General features: G+C 40.0%; 1 protein-coding gene across 7 annotated transcripts in view; it reads left to right on the top strand.

Moving 5' to 3' along the window:
- TFDP1 (transcription factor Dp-1) overlaps nucleotides 1-17,176 on the top strand; it is a 38,153-nt gene that overhangs the window by 372 nt on the left and 20,605 nt on the right. Inside the window, exons 1-3 of one of the 7 annotated variants that reach the window (XM_041418163.1) lie at nucleotides 23-366; nucleotides 1,125-1,236; nucleotides 13,845-13,911. In XM_041418163.1, coding sequence (XP_041274097.1) covers nucleotides 1,225-1,236; nucleotides 13,845-13,911 — 79 coding nt within the window. In that variant the 5' untranslated portion in view covers nucleotides 23-366; nucleotides 1,125-1,224. Of the gene's footprint in view, nucleotides 1-22; nucleotides 367-631; nucleotides 1,001-1,124; nucleotides 1,237-13,844; nucleotides 13,912-17,176 lie in introns of those variants that run through there. The other 6 variants (XM_041418157.1, XM_041418158.1, XM_041418159.1 and 3 more) reach the window with 6 other exon arrangements.

The raw sequence follows: 17,176 nt of genomic DNA on the forward strand, positions 1-17,176 counted from the left end.
CCGCTGGGAAGTGACAGCCCGCCGGGGGAGACCCTCTTGCCCCGCCGCCTCTTCTGCCTGCACCCCCTCCCCCGGAGCGCGGGGGGGAAGGCGGTCCCTGCCGGTGCCCTCTCCTCCCTCCTCTCTTCCCTCCCCTGTTCCCGGGCTGCCGATGTCGGTGTCCCGCCGCCTCCCCCCGCCCCTGCCCCCTCCCGCCAGGCCCGCGCAGCCGCCGCACATGTGCAGTCGGGCGCCTCCGCAGCGGCAGCAGCAGAAGCGGCGGCAGCAGCGCGGCGGGCGGGGGGTGCTCCCGCTCCGCGCTCCGGGTCCCTGTCTCGGGGCGGCGGCGGGGGATGGAGCCGGCTCTCTCTGCCTTCGGCCGCTCAGGTGCGGGCAGCCCGCGCCCGAGGATGGGAGCACCGGGGGTTGCGTGGGACGGCGGCGGGGGGCGCCGCCGGCGGCGGGTCGGGCACGATGGGGATGGGGACCCGCACTCCGCCCGCCGCCCCTTCCCCCCGCGGCCGCCGGCGGTGCCGCCGGGCGCGTCCCCCCTTGTCCGCGCCCCCGCCGCCGCCGAGGCGATTAGCGCGGCCCCTCGCTGCCGGGGGGAGGCGGCGCGGGGCTCAGGGCTCTGCCCGGGCGGTGAGGCCCCGGTCGGGGGGCGCGGGCGGGCGCGGGGTGCCCGAGGCGCAGGGGCGGCCGCCGGTCTGTGCCGCCCGGTGCGGCCGCGGCCCGTCCGCCTGCGAGGAGGAGGAGAAAAGCGGGGCTGGAAGGCCCCGGGGGGAGCTGCCCCTGGGGCCTACTTGTGCCTGCTGCTGGAAATGGGGGTGGGGAGGAGGAGGCCGTGATCGCTGCCCGCGCCCAGCGCTCGGTGTTGGAAGGGGCGCAGCTGGACAGGGACCGGCCTCGCGTGGGATCGGGCACGGGCTGGGGGAAGGGCTCTCTGCCGGAGCACGGCTCACCCCCGCCGTCGGGAAAGGAGTGCCCCCCACACGTGAGCGTGGGCTCAAGGGACGAAAAGGTGATGATGGGAAACTTTTCCCTTTTTAAAAACGCGGTTTTTTTCAAAAAGAAACCTAAATTGTACTTGGTAGTATTCAATAATTTCAATTGTAAAAACTTTCCCTCCTTTCATTTTTTTATAGCTGGTGCTGTCTTTGCTTTCTGCTTTCCAGAAAATAGCATTGTCCCTGTGTCCTGCAGCCATCAAGATTTTAAGACGACTGGTTTTTAGTCTTTGGTAACATGGCAAAAGATGTAAGTATATTTATAGCATATAAAATGTGGACGCGTAGAATGTTTTTATTAACAAAAGCAAATGGGGCCATGCTTTATAATAGCTGGCATTAATGAATATGTGGAACTTTATCTATACCGTGCATCAAGCCTAGGCTGTTTTCCTGTAGACAGCATAAACCAGCTTCAGATCTGCTGCCATTTTTTCAGAGTGATTAATCTTGAGAATTCCCTATGCTAATAACAGCACTTGGGCCGTTGTCATTATGTGCATTCATATTGAACACTAAAACAGCTTGGGTTGGGATTGGATTGAAGGAAACCCAGCACGTGTTGTTCAGATGGCAGGGCTGTCGTTGCCTTTCTTGAGTTCAAGAAGGCATCAGACATTTGAGGGAAGATGGTTTGTTCTCCATATGCATTGATTGTTTATCTGTGTCTACCGAAAGATGCTCGTTAGTGTCTGTAAAAACCAGCTTTGGGAACTTTCACCACAGATTTCCATTACTGCTGTCGTTAGGGCTTGTGGCTTCGATTCTGTGACCCGCCTCATGGAGCGCGTTTGCTCTTCGCCCCTTCCAGTACTCATTAAAAAAAATTCAGTTTATTCCACCTTTAAGATGTCAGTCATTGTTCACACGTAGCTTAATTGGGCTTTCATGTTTTCTTATTGAAAATAAGACAATATACTAGTCTGTATTAATATTAGAACATATCTCCCCCTTCAAAAAAACCCCAAAACCCTAAAAAACAACAGCATGCAAGCTAAAGAAAAGTGATACAGCTCACTGGTTAAACAGCAGGTTGCAGCCTAATGTGGAATATTGCAGCCTTCAAATAGTGGGGATTTCCATGAAAGAGTGATTGGTTTAAAAAATAATCTTGTAGGGAATTTTAGTAGTTCAACTGAAAAACATCTTAATGTGTGGAGAAGCAACCAGACATACGTAGTCACTCAAAGCTTGCCTGGAAGAGATAAGGGTGGCCAAGTACATTAGAGATAGCAGAGTTCAGGGAATGATAGGCCATATAAGCGGGAAGAAAACGAAAGTGGAGTGTTAGACTAGGAGATGAAATTAAAACAGTTCAAAGTAATTGAGATAGCAAAGTGCATTTGTTTAATATTAGCTTTTGGGAGAGAGATCAACTAAGTGAAGAGTTGCTAGCACCTGGAAATACAGATGAATGTTCTGCTAGATCTGTGTGAGAATGAAACATTTAAGAACAAACCTTATTTTTGAAAGATCTAGTTTATTCTAGGAAAGAGAGTAATTAAGGAAGAAAGGAAGGAATAACCTACCTCATAGTAAACTTAAGAATAGGAGAAGGTGATACAGATCCGAAAAGAAATTGCTTTTGGTATCTGTACTAAAGAAGTAATAAACTGAATTTGGAAAAATGAAAATCTGGGTCAGGTTTTTAGGTAAAATTTTAAGTGTACTTGAGCACTGGAGAGGGGCAGCTAGAAAGGGTATGAAATCTTAACTGAATATTGTCTAACCTGTTCTTAAAAACATCTACATATACTTCAAACCTGCCTCAGGGAAGAAATATGAACTGCTTACCTTTTTGCAGACTGTACCCACCATTATATGACACCTAAAATGTGTAGTGAATGTTGGGAAGTTTTAAATTTCGAGGTCTGAATATGGGCCCTATGAATTGTGGTGTTAGAGATGTTAATTGGTATAACACTTATTTCAGTTTTCAGAAGGGAAGAGATTTATTTCCATCTTTTTGTTCAAAGTCCAAGTTCTTTTTCAAGCAGAATAATGGAATTAAGCATGATACAGACAGTATCACTAAATTTGTGGGCACCGAGTCTCTGAAAACCTGTGTTGCTGTAAATTTAAACATTGTGATGTGAAAATATTGCTGTGATTAATGGCTTGTGGTTCTGCCATGTCACCCATCAAGTGCTCTAACTGTCTGTGAGATGCAGTGGTGAAGAAGATGGCATAGTTGATGATTGCTCCTGCCCCTTCCTTCCCTTTTCCTCAGCAGAGCTGAGATGGCTCAACTGCGGGAAGGGCCGTGCTGCTACAATCCTCAGTCTGGGCTTCAGGTGGCATTTCCATGGCCAGGCATGTTCAGAGTGCTCCAGCCTGGGAGCGTAGGCAAGGTGTGCATCCCGCTGGTGTCCTGTGCTGCCGGGTCAGTGTGCCAGGGTGACAGTGGAGCAGGGAGCCCTGCAGAAGGGGAAGGTGCGGAGACAGCGATCCACAACAGAGCACGCTCCTACTTTATGCTTCTTCCTGCCTGCTGCAGGAGAGGACTTTTCCTTTTATTTTTCCTGTCCAGTTCTTCTGATGCCTCTTTTTAAAAACTATAATTTGATAAAACTTGCTAGAAAAGTCAATTACTTGTAAGAGTTTGCAGACTGAAACTTTACTTGATAATTGAAAAAAATTGGGGAATGTGATGGAGAGTCCTGGCAAACCCAGTGAAATGTTTTTATAAAGTATTAAAGAATTGCAAAAGTAGTGATCAGGTAAGCTAGCAAAATAATGTTTATGAACTATATTGTCCAGGTCTAAATTCTGTGAAGTATTACTTTAAAATGTATCTCTCTAATGCTTTTCAGAGCATACAATCAAGAGAAAATAAGCAGCAAAGCATTGATTTTAATTTTTATTTTCATTTATATTTTGGGGGTTTATGCAAAATACTTTGATTTCCTCAGCAGTAGTCAGGAAGCTATGAGGTGGGGGGAAAAGGATTCATTCATTCATAGCACCTTAATTAAGAGCCTGCAGGTGGAGTATAAGTGCATAATCACAATGTTATAGCTGGATAACTTGGAAAATGGTAATGTAAAAAGAAATGCTAGCTTGTGCAGGTTCAAGTATCCAGGAGTATATCAATTTATGTTTTGGGTAGGGGATCTGAAGTACAGTAAAGGTAAAGGGCAAAAAAAAAGAAGCACTCATTTTCCAGTGTGATCTGGTAGTAGCAATAAGAGCAGCCATTTTTGAGTATATGAGCACTGGTGAAGCTGAGAAGCAATTCTAACAGAATCAGACAGATTCTCTTAGAATTCAGTTCAATTCAGGACATCTTAGTTCCTAGAAAGACTTTATTGTTTGTGCAATTAAAAAAAAAACAATGAAAAAATAGGTGTGGACAGGAGAACAGCAATTGACGTGTCTCAAGGACTTGGATACCTTGAGAGTGGGATCATTGCATTGCTTTTCAGAGTCTGGATGACGAGTTGAGGACAGTAGTTTTTTGTACAGTTTTACACCTACGTTTGCACTGTGTGGGAAATTTCTTGGTCATTGCATATGGGCAGTCTCCAGAAACTTCATCTTAGCTAGAACTCCTCTTTCTGGTTAATCAGCATTGCTCTGAGTTTGCCTCATCTACTGTGAACTCTTCTACTACTTACAAGTGTGGCACCTTCCAGGCAGGAGCTGAAGGAGCCAAATGCACAGCCAAGGCCCTCAGTCTACTTGTTCTCCTTACTGGATTCATGGGGGTAATAGTGTGGGGGGAAAGCGGTTCCTTGTGTGCAGTGGTCACCTGTCCACCCTTGGCATGCCTAAAACTACCAGGATGCTGCATTGAATGAAGTAGAAGGAATTACTGTAGCAAGAAAGCAAATTTGATACACTAATTTTTTTCCAGCTGCCACACTGCTTGCTGGCCACTTTTATATTCAGTTATATGCTGAGAATTATCTGTAAATTAAGATGATGAATATTTTTTTTAGTAGCATTGGTTAATGTACTTTCCACCATTAAAGTACCAGCTTCTGTAGCATGGCTGAAGATCCAACTTGTGGCGACCGTGTTTCTCCCCTCTGTTACTTCTGTCACTGCTAAACTGGTGAGGCCTCTCAAGGAGGAAAGAGAAGCTTGTGGATCTTTTCTCCAAGATTCTGTTACATAGGAGAAAAAAAGCAGGGACAGCAGGGTTTATTTTCTGCCGAATTTCTGTACTTTTAATACAACCGTTTGCAGGAACTGGATCTGTTATTGAGGACAGTCTAATGCATGGTGTTATAGTGAATATTGAAGAGAAAGGGGCTAGACAAAAGGAATGAGTATGGTTCCTTCTGATCTCCAAAATTACACTTATCAAAATAGATGAGTCATGTAAATGAAATATTCTTATCTAGTCCTTTTGTTTGTGATTCTTTATGTTGTTCACCATTAGTGGATGGACTGCTTCAAGCCATGTAAAAAATAAATTGTGCACAGAGAACTTGAAGTTGGAAAAAAACTTTCAAAAGCTTTTGAAACTGACATACCACTGTTAGCCTTCAGAACTTCTTACAGACTAAAATACCTTTCTTGAGAATTGTTCTTGAGTTACTGTTTCATAGGTAACTGACAGTGGTGTTGGCTTTGGAACTGCTTGTTCTAAAATTAGATTTTTAAAATTTATTCTTAAAAATTATGTTCTACTGTCATTTTCTGCTTGAATTATTTTATAAGGGATTTTTCTCTTGATCCCTAGTTTGCATAACAATTACTGTGTCTCTTAAGTTTTTTATGGTACTTTCATGAATCTTACTGAGTAGTAGATATGGCACATATATCCAGTTCTGCAGAGGAAGCCCTGTGAACATGTGGAAATATGAGGACACACCATAAAAAGTACAAAAAGTTTATCACCTGATCTAACATTACTGTTTAGGAGATGTACAGGTGTGGGAATTAACACTGGTGGTTTATTTTAGTTAACTATTCAGAATACATTCAGGTATGTAGCTTAATCTAGTGGATTTATTTCACAGTATTACTAAATATTTTGCTCGAAGAATATTTTTAAAAACCCACAGCAAACTGGTTTCTTCACACAATTTTATTGGATAGGTTAATAGGGCTGCTGTTTTTGTGGAAAGTCAAAATCTGCTTTTGTTTTAATTTTTTTGCCAGAACACCACAGAAGTTGTACTTTTTATTAACTTCCATGTGATGTTTCTGCATCAATCCTGAGCAAGTCTAAAAAAGTTAAGTGTGAGATGGATCGAAAACAAGAACCCAGTGGAAGTAGGAAAACAACTTTATTTTGGACCTTTTTTACATCATGCACTTTCAATCCCTAGAAAGTATTGAGAAGTCTTCAGAACATTTTTCAGACTTTTCTTAAAATACCAGCATGCATTTTTCCTTTTATGTTTATTTTTGGGTTATGTACTGGAAATTTTGTTGAGGCGGACTGGAGAATTTAAGTCTTTGAGGAATCTCAAGCGGTCATGCACCTTCTTTGATACCATTTTAGTTCAGTAGCTTGATCTACTTCTGTTTGCCTGTAGTGAGTTCTAACATGTTCAGAAGTTTGCAAACTAGTGATCAATTAATATTACGAAATTAGGTCACCTAAAAAGGCATCTCTGTTTGGAATTTTGAACGTTGCTAATTTTTTTAATTTGCCTTTTCGAAGAAGGCAAAAGGAAAGTTATCTTTAAGCTCTCTTTTATACATTCCAGGCACGCAGTCAGAGCTGGTTTTTTTCCTATGTTGGTTTATATTATAAAATGAGGAAATGGCAGCTCAGAAGTTGCCTGTCACCTTGCCAATTTATTTGTCTAAATGAAGCATTTTCTTGTAGCCTGTAAGTGTTAAACTTTATTAATTGTATGTGCCAGTTAATGATAGTGGCTTTATATAGGTATGTTGCAGTAGTTTATTGAATAACTACACTGTGATGGCAACATGCTCAACAAAAATGCAGATTTTAGAAGTTAGGTTACGCTGGGGATCAATTGTTTTAATATTTGCATTTGATTGCGTGACTATCAATGGATATTTATTATGGCTAATTAGGAGTGGGAACAAGAATGGATCAATCTTTGCTAAATGTTGTCTATATTGAAACAGTTCTCAGGTAGCAGACAACTTGGTTTTAAAGATGGACAGTGGTCCATGTTGCCCAGAAATGCTTCTGGCTCTTTGTCTTGTGTTCCATTACTTTTGCTAAGGGTTCCAGTATTGCATTATTGGTTACACAGACTTGGTTGAAAGTTGCACTGTGGGCCACTCTAGCCTTGTAATACACTGATAAGGAGGTTGGTGAGGCAAATGGTTCTGGAAGGGTCCTGTGTAATGTTATTTGTGGATTTCGGCTGAGGTTCAGGTGCTGATGAAGAAGCTGCTCTAAAGCATTGGTTTGGCTGGGAAAACAGCAGTTTCTTTTGGTCAAACCTAGAATGGTTGCAGGATGTAGTTGTGGAAGTGGCTGCTGCTGGTACCTCCACATGTGGTTGTTTAGTCCAAGAGGATACTAATGATGATTTTATTTTCTGGTTTATTTATATGTAGAAATGGAAAAACGGTGCTTTGATGTCACATTCACCGCTACGAGTCTCATATTCAGTTCTGCTTCATTCTTACAGCTTCATGGTTAGTTTTGGAGACATCAACTTCCAATTTTGCAAGGGTTGTATCACTTGAGCAATTCAATAACTGTAAGAAGCAACACCATGGAGTGACTTTTCACTCTTGAGGTGTTTTTGATCTGTTGGCTGCTTAGACAGGACCACCATTTGTCTTATCTTCAAAATGGGTTCTTAATTTTTTCTGCATTCTGGATGTGTTGCTCTTGTCAAAGGAAAAGCCAAGAAGCTAATGGTCTTGACATATTCTGCAAAAAAGGAAACCTTTGGTGTCATTTTGTTTACTGCTCAGTGTCCAGCTTTCCCACAGTATCAGCAGAGCCATTATCAACAATGCTTGACTGAACTTCTCACCTGTATTTAGCTTTGTGCCTTCACAATTCTGTGGTGTCCAGACCTTTGTTTTAGTGCTTTGGCTATGCCTTGTTAGTTAAGGTGCTAAAAAACACAAAAATACTCTTTGGAAAGCTCATTTCTCTGGTGTAGCTCATTGCTGAGTGGTTGGCAGACACATTAATCTTGAAGATACTGCCATGATCTGAGGATGTGATATGATTATCTCTGTTCCAGAAAAGGCTACTAAAACACAGTAAAACAACACACTGGAGAATTTTGAACAGTCAGACTCCTGTAGCCCAACTTCAAAAGTTTTTGTGTAATTGATACAGTCAAGAGTAGTTCTCACTGGCTTCATTTTCAAAATTAAATCTAAATGTTTTAAATTTAAGAACTTTTTGCCCTTTTATACAATATTCCTCTACTTGATATCTTGATTGCCCTTTAATTTTTTGCAAAAAAAATGAAATGGATGTCTCATAATAATATTTTGCAATTGCTTAATAATTCATTCCCAGAGCATGTTTGCTCTGGTCCCTGCATAAGATGAGAAACCAATGGGGAAAGTAGTTCATTATCATCTTCTTATAAATGACATTTGCATATGGATAGGGATGAAAGAAGAATAAAGGTTGTTTAAGCAGTCTTAAAATAAGGTTGTTTATTTTTGGTTATAAGCTTTATTCCAGTTCCACTTTGTAACTTTGCTTATTTTCTGTTGCTTCCTGATACTGAAATAAGGCAAAAAAAAATAAAAAAAGGAACCCTGCATTGTCATTAAAGTGGCCCGTTGTAAAATGGCGTGGCATAGCATGGAGCCTTTGGATGTGTTGCCTTTCAAATGACTGGGGATCATTATGGATGGAGTTAGTTGCAGTTTTGCACAAGATGGGTGGTTGTTTCCTAGTTGGCTTTGGAAATGCCTGTAGACAGCAGAGACATCATCCTGGTCATGGAATTGTTATGCTTGGAAAAGGCCTCCAAGATCAAGTCCAGCCATCAATCCAACAGTACCAAATGCCTTGAGAAGCTCTGGGTGGAAATGCTTTTCTTTTCCAATTCCTCCATTTTCTGATTCTGTCGTCGCTACTTTCCTAATTTATTTTGAACTTCTCTGTCCGAGTTCCATCTTGTTTCCCCTTTCAGTTGTAGTTTAGATTGTGTTCCTTTTCCCACTTCCCATGTTCTTCCCTTCTTTTCGCAGGATTTGATCTCATTGTTCCATTAAAGCTCTCTTCTCATCTGTTGTATTGCCTGTACTTTTTCAGTGACTTAGAGTTTCTCTACCTCAACTCCTAATTCTGCCATCTTCCATCTGATTTTCTAGCTCATTTTCTGTGTCTTTTCCAGCCAGTCCCAAAATTGTCTCTTTTTCAGACTGTCCCATTCTGACTCCCATTCTTTAACCATTCTTGTATCTTTGGCACTTGTATCTCTTTGTGAAACCCCATCCTGTGCCTCCAGGCTCTATGGGTTTAATCTGCTGTTAACAACTAAAAATTTCTGTTCTGGGAATCAATCTTGTAGCAGATACCTCTGTTTTGATGTATCTCTACCCTTTCTGCTCTTCTTTCAGCACTTTTTCAGGTAGCGTTCTTAAAATGGGCTCATTACTTAGAAGCAAGGTGGAGGGGGTATATCTGTGGCACAAAAGCATCCTTCTCTTCCCCATACTTATTTCAAGTAGTGTGGGGCAATGTGCCCCTCTGGTTAAATCTGATATACATAGCACATGCACTTGTTTTTGTCAGATAAACTTACTGCTTTTATAGGTTCTTTGTCCTTTAGTCCAAATTCACCTTGCATATTTTCCTGTTTAGTTTAAAGGTTTAGTGAATAATTTGACGCCAGTTTTTATTAACAAATTGAATTGCAAGGCTGGAAAGCTGTGGAAGAAATTATATTTTTGTTGTAAGGATGTTGATTTTCTAGTGCATAACTTCAGAGACTGCAAATAGTAGCTTATTAGTAATATACTAAATTATTCTCTTGTAATCTTTAGGGATTTTTTAATAACTGAAAATGTCTGCATCTTCAGAAAATTTTGTTTCAGTTTAACTTCAGTCCTAACAAAAAAGCAAATCAGTTTACTGATTTTTAGGCTGAGTGCACTTGTACTGCCTTTCAGTTTTCACTTGTAAACAAAACAGAAATAGACTTCCCAGTCCTTAGGACTGCCAATGATCCCATAGCAGGCTAAGGCTAACTTTAGTTGATTTTTTTTAATATGTTTAGCTCTTCAGTTAATTTCTTTTCCTTAGGAGCTCTGAACAATGAGCTGAGACCAAACCTCGGTGCTGGTTGGGATCTCCACTCCACCACAGCTTTGGCAACTCAAATTACCAGATTAGTGCTTTGTCCAGTGGGCTTTACCCACCTTTCCTCTGTGGGAAGAGACTAAGTTATTACAGCTTAGATGCTGTGTTGGATGTCAAAAGCTATTTTTTAAAATCATTGTTGGCTTTGTTTGTGGTGTATGAAGGATGAAGGCTGTATCTGTTGCCTGTTTCGGGGATTTCTTTTTGTAGCTGTAGAGAGGTAGACATAGCCAACGTGTGTCTTCAAAGAGGAAAACTTTGCTGAATTGTGAAGTTAAACACAATTAATAAGCTTTCAAAATCAGATGTAAAGAGCATTATTATTTCAAGCAGCCCCACGATCACCATCAAAGGATGTAACACATCTTGAGATTGAGATTAGTGAGAAGATAAAAAGAAACTGTGGAATACAAAAAGAATACATAGGAAAATAGTCAAAATCCAAATACCTTGTTACAAGTAACTTGATAAGGCCTAAAAACTAAGTGTCTTTTCTCATCAGAAAATAGGATTTCCTTGACGTCTAAACCCTTCCTGACAGAAAGTTACCTTTCCACTGGGGAAAATACAATACTTTTTCTTGGGTGGCTTTTTTTTGGGGAGGGGGGGGGTGCACATGGTTGGTTTTGGTGGTGTTTTGGGTTTTTCTTTTGGTTCATTGTGACTCTACAACTATAATATACAGAATGGGAGCTACAGTCACGTTCTCCTCTATTTTCTTTCTTTTGGGTGCTGTGCTACATAGGTCCCAGAGGAGTAATCCTGGTGCTTCCTCCAAAATAACCTGGCTTGAAAAACAGAGAGAATGTCCTCAAAATGCATACTGAGAGATGTTTTGTCTAGTGCTTCTATTTTGGTACAGAGACACCAGAATTCTGTATGGGATGGAAGTTCTGTTTTTCACTTTCTTTGGCCAAAACTTGTCCCTTCAACCAGGGATAAGTTTTGCTCACCTTAGAATTAAAATTGTATCCAGAAGTGTGAAGAGCATACTGGGGCTGAAATAACAGAATTTTCACTAGAAATGAGTTTTCACTACGAATAATAACAGCTGGGGGTTCTGTTTTGCTGTAGGATTCATGGTTTTCTTTCCAAATAGCTTTCTGGAGTATTTCTGGGTATATGCTTACAAATGAGTTGAATATGTGCCATTTTAACTGCTAGAGGTGAACCTTTACTAAGACACTGGTATAAAGGTGGTGAAACTGTAACTTCTATATTGGTCATTAGTACTGTGGTCCCTGAGGAGATCCTGCTTGTTATTCAGTGATTGCTTTTCTCTGAATTTTCCCAAATTGTTTTCTTTTATTGATTAAGTGTGGTGTTTTCTCCCAAATGTTCTCTAGTTTTTCAGTGACTTTTGTACTTTCAGTCTTAGAAAAATATGGTATAGGGTATGTATGCATCATTAACCTGAACCTTTGTAATGCTACATTAAATTACGGTTTTTGGAGTTGCATATTATTTTGGGTAATATTTTTTCACTGTGTGTTTTATGTATGCAGAAGAAGACTTGACGCTTACGAGATTATTTGATACTGTGATGTTGGTTTGTTTACTTAAAATGAATCGAAAAGATTCTACTGGAGACATTCAAATTTTTAAAAAATAGAAAATTGAAGGGACCATTAAGTAGTTGATTACTGAATTGCCTAATTTTCCAATTACTGAAATAGTGATTTGCATTAATACTTGAATTTGCTGAATATCACAGCTTAAATATTTGGTTTTGGAATATCACTGTAACTGACGTGCACTTGGTGCAGGTTTGCCTTTGCATATTAAACCAATTAATGGATTTAATAATTCAAAATTATTAAATTCATATGCTTAAAAGAAAGACATTACAGATTAAAATAGCAATTTTCTTGGTGGTTTTCTGATCAAAACCACAATATTAAATGCTTTTCCAGTCTCATTTATAATCGTTATTTATTCTCATGGAAAAAAGAATTTGCAGGTGTCCTGAGTACAAGCCTCTTTCTGCTGTGGAATACAAACTTAAGTACTGCATTGAAAGAAATTGTGACAATGAGACTGCACTTCCTGCGTGGTTTAACACTTCTCTTTTGAAATTTAGTTAGAATGGGAGTATAAGGTAACACTTAGCCAAAAATTCTCCTTCATGTTTTTCCATGGAGTTCCAGTGTTCTGGAATGTCATGCTGCCGTATTGTAGCCCTAATAACATCTTTGTACACAATACTGGTCTCATAGTGATGAGTACACCTTTTTCTTTGGAGGTGTCTGATGTAGTCTGTTGCCTTTCTGAATTGTGTGATAAAGAGTGAGGCTTATGAAGAGGTCTGGTGCCTGGGAACAGGGTGGTAAAACCGTCCTTTGTTCGAGTGGGTCTTAGAAATCCCTGCTGTGGGCAAGGAGGACAGGCAGTGTCCTGAAACCACTGAAAAGTTGTTGCAGCTTCTCAAAAACTCTGCTGTTGTGTTACTTTTTAGGAGGGGGAACGGTGGACAGAACTGCCACAGGCTCTTCATTCTGTCCATCACTTCTGCTGTCTGCCCGCTTACCATTTCTCTGTGCGTCCAGGTCCTCATTGCTGCCATGCCATTACAGGCTGCTACTCTTTATGCCTTTATTCCAGCTTGTCTCCTGTGCTCCATCATCTTCCCTCCCCATTCACTGAGGAGAGAAAGTTTCCTGTTTCTTAAAGTTCCCTGTCTTTGGTAAAAAATCCTTGGTCTGATATACCTGGATAATAATGGCTCCACAGCATCATCTAGTGGCTTCCTTGTTGTCCCAAATTTCTGGCAGATCTCAAGTAGGGCTCTTCAGGTAGACTTGTAATGGAAAAGTTTTTGCTGCTTTGACTGACAGCAAAGCACTTGACTCTTGCTCAGGGATGTCAGTAAGCCTGCGTGTACCCGCAGTGCACAAAATGCAGCTCAGGACTTTTCAGCCTCTGGAACACCATATGCTACACTGTGGTTAAGTACAGGTATTGACTTTCTTGCTGTTGTTTCTAAATGGAAACAGTGTGTCCTGTGTTTATTATATTCTTTTTTCAGAACTGTTCTGTCTGCAGGTACAAAGAAATTAGTGCATCCTGTTCTCTATTCAATTAATAGTATTTTGAAAGTAACCACTACTGTGAGGTTTCTCAAAGGATGGTGATGACTTTGTAAACCTTATGTCACCCTATAGCTTTTTTCATTTTAGAGGTTTGTATTCTGATCTTAAAAAATAATAATTGAAAGGCTCAATACATTTCTTATTAATGATATTTTTCCTGACTAAAATGACCCAGGTGCTCTCCACTGCCTGTGCAGGTTTTGTTGCAATGTTTTTATATTGTGTGTTAGGTGAGTAGTATCCAGAGAGAGAAAGGTATAGATGCAGTTGCCTATTAAAACAGTGCATACACGCTGTAAGAGCTTAGGACACAAATAGCAAAGTATGTGTAAACTGATTTTCTGCTTGCTCTCAAAGAATATGGCATTTATAAAATCAAGACCTTAAAATTTGACAAGCACTATACCCCAAACAGTTGATGGTGTCAGGTTTGTGGCAAAATGAACGGTAGCAGTAGAGGAGACTGGTAAGATACCTTTCGTCTTTACCAATTAAAAGGCTGTCTGTGTTTGTAAAATTAATAAAAGTTGTTTTCTTTAACAGGCTGGACTAATTGAAGCCAATGGAGAGCTTAAGGTGTTTATAGACCAAAACCTAAGTCCTGGAAAAGGTAAGAACACAATTCTTAGTAAAACTCTCCATTTCTTGATTTTCAGTTGTTATGCATTTTACTGGCTTTAAACTACTTTCTTAGCATAGTTTTTGTAAAGTTTTTCTTAAGTTACATGATCAGTAAGCAAACTGTAGATTTGCTGTGGTTTATAATTGTCTTAAAACTACAGGTGCAGTTCAGCAGTGGTTTGTCCTACATGTGATCTCCTTAGTGTAGCTTGTGTTGAAGTATAAAGACCAGGATGTTCTGAAGCATCTTTGGGGCACTGTGTTTTAGCAAATGGAAAAAAAAAATGCAGGGGGGTAGAAGTTTAAAATGGGTTATGACAGTTTTTATGATAGTGCATCCACTGTCCTGCAAGCTTATCTGAAAATATATTGTGAACAGAACTGTTTTGGTCTTGCAGATAATGCCTGTGCATGTATGATAATGTAATGTCATTGAGCAGTTTAATAAAACACAAGATATACATTTGAACTTGAATTTGATACGTGAGCTAAAAAACTGAGAGTACCTTAAGCATTTGGGGAGTTAGGAGGTGCACTTTCCCAGTTAGCATAGTTGGGGGAAAACTGCAGCCACCTGCAGTTCTGGACAGCTATGGCATGTAGCCTCTTCTGTAAACTGATTATGCTACCTTTGAAGACTGCGTTTCATGTATTCTTACAGGAAGGCTGTTTCCAAAGTGAGACTGTAGAACTCTAATTCCAGTAAAGTATATTCTTGTCAGTTTGTGCATTCTGCTGGTGACAATTGTTTATCAGGTTAATAATTTTCTTCAGCATGTTTACCTACTCTTTGTAAATAACAACTGAGTATCTTAATAGTCTTTACTAGTTTGACAGCAATCTAGTGACTTTGTCACTGTTTCCTAGACATCTCATTAGATGTGCTCTTTGTCCCCTGTGTTTTCTTTATTGTATCCTTTGAGCCTGTTTGATTGCTTTCATCAACTTTCTTGAATGCAAGTGACTAAAACAGTATGTGTGTCTCTCAAGTGAAGTATTAGTCATTTTAGTATGGAGAGATCAGTAATTTTTTTATGCAACATCATGTTTGGTTCATAGGCAACTCACAATATATTTTGGTGAAATAGCCATTTTCCTTTGTTGTTACTTCCAAATAATGACAGTCTGCTTTATTGTTGTGTGTGACAGATGGTGTCCTTTGATAGGCTGTATGAAGTAAGGTGAAATTTATATTAGCATAATCATCTGCTTACTGTCTTACTGTCTGTAAACTTTACTGTTGACTAATCTACTGGCTTTAAGCATTGTTGGAATACTTCAGTACTCCCAGATGAGCCTGTAGTCCAGTTTTGGTGAACTTATTTAGTATTACTGCTCTAGTAATACTCTATTTTATATACCATTCCAGGAAACCATTTAACTTCTGTCACCACCACTAAGTACAGCAAGTATTTTATTTGCATCTTACTAGACTCTGTCTTGGACATTTCCTTGTCTAAAATATACATTGCTTTACAGAAGGGGGGTATGGCACTAATCTGTCCTGCTCTGCATTTGTTGGAGAGGGCACTGAGGGGGGAGTAAAGACGTGTATTAATTGGCAGAGGTGTATTTCTGTAAACACAGTCACACCCCCCTGAGCTAGAGAAGTGTGCAAGTAGGTACCTGATCCTTAACAGCTGTACCATATGTCCTAATCCTCTGGGCAGTAAAAGTGATTTTTTTTTTTCCAGGGCAGGTAGTTTAGGAGGGTATATTTTACACCCACATAGGAGTCTAGACCCTGTTGCAGTCAGTGGAGATCTAGTCAAAACAGTGCAGTCTAGACAGCAAGAACTGGAAATATGACTCTTCCTTTATTACATAGCTCTTTAAGTAGAACTGGTCAAATTGGAGGACATTTTATTGCTTATAGAATTATGTAAATAAATTCAAGTTATTAAATAGTTTATTATAGCCCTGCACTTTGTCCAGTTTGAGAGTCGAGCTCTCTACTCTCAATGTATAACACAGCAAACTGAACTATCCTCAGCCCATTTCTGCAGCTCATTGCTTTTAGGGGAGTTCTGTGAAGTTAATAGACAGTAACTAATTCTTAATATTGAGAAGAAACAGCTATTTCTCTTTGCTTCATCAGTTGGTGGATTTTGTCTCTAGCTTGTCTGTGTTTTATATGCAGGCTCTGTAGTCTTAATCAGAGCTTAAACTTGCAAATATTTGTCACTGAAGTACTCAGATATGTATCAGAATTTATTCACTGAAGTAGTACTTTTTTTCCTTTGCACTTATAATTTTTAAGGGGGTTTTGTGCAGTCTTTAAATGTTGACTTTGACAGCTATACACAAAAATACTATGCTGTCTCTAAAAGTAGCTGTCTGCATTGCATGCCATTATATCAATAAAGTGCTGTCTTCTGCTACTTCTTAAAATCTGTGAAAAATTTCTCTTAATTTCATGATGGAGAGGATTCAGTCTAGAAAATAATGGAGTAAGCTTTCCATAGGGTAGCAGAAATTTGTCTGGTATACTTTTTAGGGTGAGTTTAAGGCGGTTAGGGAAAAAAATATGTTCTTACCTGGTGGTCATCATTAAAAGGTTTTTTTGGTGTTGGTTAGGGAAAAAAATCTTTATGTTCTTACCTGGTGGTCATCATTAAAAGGTTTTTTTGGTGTGTTTGTTTGTTTGGGTGTTTTGTTTTGTTTTTTTATTTCTTTTAAGGAAAGAAATTTTATATTTTTCTTTATATTTCTTTTCTGAAAGTTGCAAGTCAATCACAAGGGATTGAGAGTACATTCATTCCATGAGTGCTATTGGTTGTGGGGTTGAATTTCCCTTGTCACATGAGTGGTTTGTTTAGCCCCATCTGCTGCCCTTGAAAACAGTAATGGGGGCAGGCTCTTGAGGGAGAATGCAGGAGCCTGGCTACTTTCTGAAGTTTATTCTACAGCGCTCAAAGTCATTGGATTAGTAATACCAGAGAGTGCATTCCATCACAGTTTTGGAAAAGTCCAACTTTGAAACTCAGTGAATTGAGAAGAAAACCCAGCGAGAAATCTATCACTTGCTTCAGTTTCTACTTGTTGCTAGCCAGATGTCAAAGGAGAAGTTCAGCTGTCACAGGAATAAAGGTTTTAGGGGGATGGTAGAGGACAAAAAATTACTTGTGTGCTGGGTCATAAGGACGTGCTTTAAAAAACAGGGTTAAAGAGAAAGAACATAATGTTGTTGCTGAAATGGTTCTATAGCATCGTTGTCAGCAGTCTATAAGGTATGTGACTAAGGGGTAGGTATA

Source organism: Onychostruthus taczanowskii, unplaced genomic scaffold (genome assembly GCF_017590055.1).
Source record: "Onychostruthus taczanowskii isolate IOZ18803 unplaced genomic scaffold, ASM1759005v1 scaffold58, whole genome shotgun sequence".
NCBI classification, from domain to species: Eukaryota; Metazoa; Chordata; class Aves; order Passeriformes; family Passeridae; genus Onychostruthus; species Onychostruthus taczanowskii.